Here is a 6,968-nt window from a genome sequence, read left to right on the forward strand (position 1 = left end):
TGACTGAAAAATGTTGGATTTTATACCTGGATTATTGAACATAGATTTTGTTGTTTTCAACCAGTTTGACAAGACTGTCAACAAGGAAGAGGGCCGGCAATGGAGGAGGGGCGTACCAAAGAGACCATCTAATCACAAGCAGAACTGGTTTGTTCCACTTTGGAGTAAGCTGTTGGGGGAAGAATCAGTTTTGTTGTGTGTTTCCTTGACTGATGAAGCCTTCCAGATTGAAGGCGAAATGTTTCAGCACCAAAAAAGAAACTGTCCAGATGACCTGACTGAAAAATGTTGGATTTTATACATGGATTATTGAGCATGGACTTTGTTGAAGTTATAATGTTTAGCCCTAGCTTTACTGCTGTCTCTGTTCCTGTAAACCTTGACTCTATTGAACCATATCTTAAGCAGCATGTTACAAATCTCAGGATGGTTTTAGACTGACTTTAAGTTTTATTTGTTTGTTTGTTCTTTTTTGTCTTTCAGCTGCTCCCTTCATCAGGGGTCACCACAGCGAACTATCTCACACAAAGACTTGACAGTTGTTTTTACGCCAGATGCACTTCCTGACACAAACACAGACCACCGAGCTACCACAGCCATCTGTGTGGAGCAGAGAGCTGCCATTTAGGGCACTCAGGGGTGCAGATGTTGGGGGTAAAGGGCCTTGCTTAAGGGCCCAATGTGGAGCAAATGAAGGTGGAGGCAGGTGTGGGTGCTTCACCTATTCCACCCACATTTTTTTTTATGTTGTCGGTACGGGGAGTTGAACTTGCGACTTTCCGATCACAGGCCCACCTAACCTCTGCGCCATCACTCCCCACTTTAAGTTTAATAAACAAATTATCTATCTATCTATCTATCTATCTATCTATCTATCTATCTATCTATCTATCTATCTATCTATCTATCTATCTATCTATCTATCTATCTATCTATCTATCTATCTATCATCTATCTATCTGTCTGTCTGTCTGTCTGTCTGTCTATCTGTCTATCTATCTGTCTGTCTGTCTGTCTGTCTGTCTGTCTGTCTGTCTGTCTGTCTGTCTATCTGTCTATCTATCTATCTGTCTGTCTGTCTGTCTGTCTGTCTGTCTGTCTGTCTATCTATCTATCTATCTATACGTATATATAAGATATGTCGCCAGGTCAACTTCCGGTACGACAACACATAACACATTATTATTATTATATGGGTGGGAAAAGTTAACACCCACACCTGCCTCCACCCTCATTTGCCCCAATCTGGACCCTTGAGCAAAGCTCTTAACCCCCACCATCCACTCCCCCAGGCGCCCTAGATAGCAGCTCTCTGCTCCACACCGAGGGCTGTGGAAGCTCAGTGGTCTGTGGTTGTGTCAGGAAGGAAGTCTGATGTAAAAACAATTGCCAAGTTTTCATGCAAGTTAGTTGGCTGTGGTAACCACTGAAGAAAGGAGCAGCTGAAAGAAGAAGAAATACATTATTTCTGTTCTGCAGAAATGTTTCTTCCAGTTAAGGCAGATAGCTAAGCTTAAGTCAGTGTTGAGCAGATCTGACCTTGAAAAAAATAGTCCATGCCTTCATTACAACCCAGCTAGAGCTGTAATGCTCTTTATGTTGGGATCAGTCAGGTCTTACTTTCACATCTCCAGCTCGTCCAAAATGCTGCAGCTCGGCTCTTAACAGGAACTCGTATACGTTTGATTATATTTCACCAGTTTTGTATTGTCTTCACTGGCTCCCTGTACGTGTCAGAACTGATTTTAAAATTCTCCTGTTGAACTTTAAATGCATAAATGGCCTTGCACCCTTATATCTCTCTGACTTACGTCAACCTTATGTTCCTTCTCGGGTGCTTAGATCATCTGATCAGCTACTTTTGGTTGAAGCTCAGAGGAGATCGGGCTTTTTCTGTCATTGGCCCTAAACTTTGGAACAATCTGCCCCTCAACATTAGACAGGCCACTTCACTTCCTGTTTTTAAATCTCTTTTAAAAACACACCTGTTTTCTCTAACTTTTAACAGAGTGTGATTTGATTTAGTATTTCAGTGTTTTGTGATTTATATGTGTTTTTTTTTTTTGTTGTTGTTGCTTTTAATTACATTTTTCTTTTTTTTCTTTTATTGCTGCCATTGACTTTATCGTTAAGCACTTTGGTAACAGCTGCTGTTTTTAAATGAGCTTAATAAATAAATTTGACTTGACTTGACTATAGTCAAACCAAAGTTTGTACAGAGAAGGGTTGAGGCTGGTTATAATGAGACCCAAGACTAGTTGCTGTAAGTGCTGCACTGGGACGGGTCAGCGGTCACTGAGTTAGTTTACAGTAGGTTTTCTTACACACACAGATGATGGTGGCAGCTTTAAACTGTCTGCTGAGGAGTTGCAGATGTCTGTAAAACATTGTTCAACACACGGCAGCTTTATGAGGATTGACTTTTTTCCGTGCCCTCCTTACATCAGCTGCACACAATCCCAGCACCTGCTCACCGTCAGGGGGAGGGGTGGTTTTCATCCCGTGTGTCTTATTTAAAACCTCAAACCTGCCATGACATTCACTGAATGTGTCTGTGAGAGAGGCATCAGTGACCACCACATGCCATGGTACTTTAGAGTCAGTTACAGCCCAAACCCTCTGCCTCATGCACCTTTTGTTCCTGGAATCACAGAATCTGTCCTTGATTTGTTTCTGTGTCAGCTTAGCTTTCTTGATGGCTCATGAGAGGTCAGTTCTTTCAGAGATGAGGGCTTCTTTGTCTAATATCTGACAGCTGCACCCCCGCGCTCTGATGTCATCTGCTTTATGTCGGAGAAAGTTTGGAGGACTATGCCGTCACACATGCACTTCTTTATACAGCTGATGACAGTCAGTGTAATCACTCCTTTCAAGATGGCTGACACCACTACATGTCCTTACAACACGAAATGGCTAAAAATCAATTTGACAGATATTAAGAAAAAAATATGTGTAGTTGTAGTTGAGACTAATTCACATTCTGATCGTTTACAGATTTCACAAGATCTTCATTTTTAAATTTAACTATTTGGAGTCAACTCTGTCTATTAGCAAACTATCTTATGAATAACTGGACAGATTTTAATGAAACTTTCAGGAAATAATCACTGTATGTACTTCAATAACATTTTAACTGCTGGAGCCTGTCCAGTTCAAGATGGCCACTACAGCTACAGTTTCTCACGACGCTATAGGGCGCTGTTTGTAAAGTTATACAGTCAAAATTAACAGCAATATTTTGGTTTATTTAGCTTTTCATAAGACTTTTTTTTTTCAGGCAGATGTTCACCATGTTATTCATACATTTATAAATGTCATAGTTCCAAACTAAATATTTAATGTACACCTAAATATTTAGTTTACAAACTAAATACATAACTTGCAAGTTAAATATTTAGTTAGCAAGCTAAATATTTAGTTCCACACTAAATATTTAGTATTCAAACTAAATGTTTATGTCCAAGCTAAATGTTTAATTTACAAACTAAATATGTAAAGTTAAATATAATAAACTAAATATTATGGTGTAAATTAAATATTTAATTTCCAAGCTAAATATTTATTTAAAAAACTAAACATTTAATTTCCAATCTATATATTTTTTGTCACGGGCAGCACAGTGGCACAACTGGTAGAGCTGCTGCCTCTCAGCGAGCAGGCTACCCTGGATCAAATCCTGGTCCGGGGTCCTTTCTGGGGGAAGTTTGCATGTTTTCTCTGTGCATGTGTGGGTTTTCTCCAGGTACTCCGGTTTCTTCCCACAGACCAAAAACATGCATGTTAGAAATTGTCCCTAGGTGTGAGTGAGAGAGTGAATGGTTGTTTGACTTGTTTGTCTCTATGCGGCCCTGTGATGAACTTGCAACCTGTCCAGGGTGTACCCCGCCCCTCGCACAGTGATTGATGGACATGGGCACCAGTGACCCCTGCGACCCAAAAAGCAAGAAGCGGGTAAAGATAATGGCTATGGATGGATGGATATTTATTGTCCAAGCTAAATAATTAATTTCCAAACTAAACATTTAATTTCTATGCTAAACATTTAATTCCTAAACTAAATATTTAATTTGCTAACTAAAAATTTAGCTCAGACCTAAATATTTATTTTCCAAACTAAACATTTAATTTCCTAAATAAATATTTAACTTGCTAACTAAAAATTTAGCTCGGACCTAAATAATTATTTTCCAAACTAAACATTTAATTTCCTAAATAAATATTTAATTTACTAAGTAAATATTTAGCTCGAACCTAAATATTTATATTGCACACTAAATATTTAGCTTGATAGCTAAATATTTAACTTGCAATTTAAATATTTAACTCAAACCTAAATATTTAGCTAATATGCAAGTTTGTTGCCAAAAAGCAGAAGAGGACTACCAAAATAAAAGCCTAACCTCTATATATACACCTCTTGCCAAACTGCCAATGTTCTCTGCTAACTCGATTGCCATGTCCAGAGGAAAAGAATGATGATAAAATATTGCACATAAGAGAAAACTGAAGCGATTCAGTCTGGCCAGCTGCAACTCTTCTTCTTCTTCTACTTTTGGTGTTTTTTGGCGGTTGGGCAAGAAGTGTATATATAGAGGTTCGTCTATTAATTTGATAGTCCACTTCTACTTTTCGGCAAGGAATTTGCATATTAGCTAAATATTTCAATTTGAGCTAAAAATAAAATAACTAGCAAGTTAAATATTTAGCTAGCAAGTTAAATATTTATGTCCGAGCTAAATATTTAGTTAGCAAAGTAAATATTTATTTTGGAAATTAAATGCTTAGTTTTGAAAGTAAATATACACCTAAATATTTAGTTTACTAACTAAATATTTAACTTGCAAGCAAAATATTTTGTTTGTATATTAATCATTTAGCTTGGACATAAACATTTAGTTGTAAACTAAATATTTATCTTGCTAACTAAATATTTAACTTGCAAATTATGTATTTAGTTTGTAAACAATATTTTTGGGTGTAAATTAAATATTTAGTCTGGAACTATGACATTTATAAATGTATGAATAACATGGTGAAAATATGACAAATCTTATGAAAGGCCAAATAAACTAAAATATTGCTGTTAATTTTTGACTATGTAACTTTATAAATGGCACCCCATATAAAGCTGCTTGTATATTGTGTGCAAATGTCTCTGAATGCAAAGAAAACATAAAGTTGTTTGATGGAGTCTTTACCAACCACATTAAAAATGTCTGTGTAAACTGTCTGAAGCTGTTAATTTGATGCCATTAAAGGTATTAAACAGTGTCTTCACATCACCTAACTGGAGCCTCCATTCCTCCATCTGACAGAAAGACGTTAAAGACAGGTTGTGATAAGAATAAAACCCAGAAAGTCTCATTTTCATACATATTTTTTATTTGTAAATGTAAATAACCCAAAGGAATGGACACTGGAGAGAGAATCTGATGGTCTGGCTGGTTTGTGTGGGTTAGCCTCAAGGCGTGCCTGACTACTGACTCTTTCTTCTGTTTTCATCACCTTGCACAACGCTCCCCCTGCCTCCTCAGCACATCTGGGCAGCTCTTTTCCCTCAAAGTGAAGTCCTAAAACTCCCACAGATCTTACAAAGTTTGTCTAGAACTACTTCAAAGAGTAAAATCTGGAGGGTCGTGGGAAACAAGAACTAAACACCGACAAACGATGATGCACAAACGCATTGTTTGAAATTTGCCATAATATAATAATATGTGGGTTACAGTATTTTTTCATAACCTAAAAAAAACTGTTTTTGGTGTAAATCCTCACACATGTTAAGTTATATACATTTCCACATTGTTGTCTTAAGAAGAAAGCATTACAGGAAGCTGTGCTCGACTTTAGTTTATGCAATGCTGCCATCATGTGGAGCCATTTGACACGTGCACTGATCTGTGTGTGTGTGTGTGTGTGTGTGTGTGTGTGTGTGTGTGTGTGTGTGATGCAGGACTGTTGGGTATGGTGGCCCACATGATGTTTACCACAGCCTTCCAGCTGACCGTCAGTCTGGGACCAGAGAACTGGAAACCTCAAACGTGGGACTACAGCTGGTCTTACATGTGAGTGAGACTTTACTTCTTCTCTTCTTTGTTCTTTCTCAGCTCTTCAGTAGAAGGGGTACTGTCAACTCTGAGCGTGACTATGTTTGACTAAAAACTGAACAAATACAAGACTTGTTGAGTGACAGATGGAGAGGTTCACCTCAGCTCTCAAGCTTCATCAGCATCATGTACCAACAAGAAAATAATCACATACAGATAACTCATTGGAAAAATGAACTCGGGTGTCTCCCAGTTCTCCATTTCTGCTGACGTGTATACACCTTGATTTGAGTCCACTTGCAGAAAATCAAACTGGACAAGATTTGGAAAGGCATCCAACTCTCTAAGGCCTCCCAGCTGCCATGAGAGCAAGAAAACAAAACATGAGGCCCAAAGAACTGCCTGCAGAGCTCAGAAACAGGACTGCTGCAAAGCACGGATTAGAAGAAGGCAACAAAAACATTTTACTGCACTGAAGTTCCCAAGAAACTGTGGCCTTCAGGATTCTCAAACTGAAGACATACGGCACAGAATGCACTCTTCCTGACAGCTGATGGCCCAGTCACATCCAGAGAGAAGGAGCTTAAAGCATCTGATAATGTATGTGAGCTTCAGAGCTCCAGTGTGGATGATAAACCCAGTTCTAGATGGACATCCAGAACTCCAGGCCTCCACTGATCTGAGCTTTATGGCGGAGTGGCTTGACTGAAGTCTCTCCTCAGAAAAAAACATTTGAAATCTGCTTGAAGGACTAAGACTACAAATGTGATAATTATATTGTACAAAGGTGATAATATATTGTGCAAACATGATAATTAAATTGTACAAATTTGATAATTATATTGTACAAACATGATAATTATATTGTACAAACATGATAATTATATTGTACAAAGGTAATAATTATATTGTACAAATTTAATA

At 37.9% G+C, this 6,968-nt stretch overlaps 1 protein-coding gene across 1 annotated transcript in view; it reads left to right on the forward strand.

The window, feature by feature from the left end:
- The window catches only part of LOC119423341 (germ cell-specific gene 1-like protein), a 26,127-nt gene that overhangs the window by 16,902 nt on the left and 2,257 nt on the right, over window positions 1-6,968 (forward strand). The window contains exon 4 of the mRNA XM_037690718.1: window positions 5,951-6,062. Coding sequence (XP_037546646.1) covers window positions 5,951-6,062 — 112 coding nt within the window. The remainder of the gene's footprint in view (window positions 1-5,950; window positions 6,063-6,968) is intronic.

This window comes from Nematolebias whitei, chromosome 17, assembly GCF_014905685.2.
Source record: "Nematolebias whitei isolate Nwh7 chromosome 17, NemWhi1, whole genome shotgun sequence".
Taxonomy (NCBI): domain Eukaryota; kingdom Metazoa; phylum Chordata; class Actinopteri; order Cyprinodontiformes; family Rivulidae; genus Nematolebias; species Nematolebias whitei.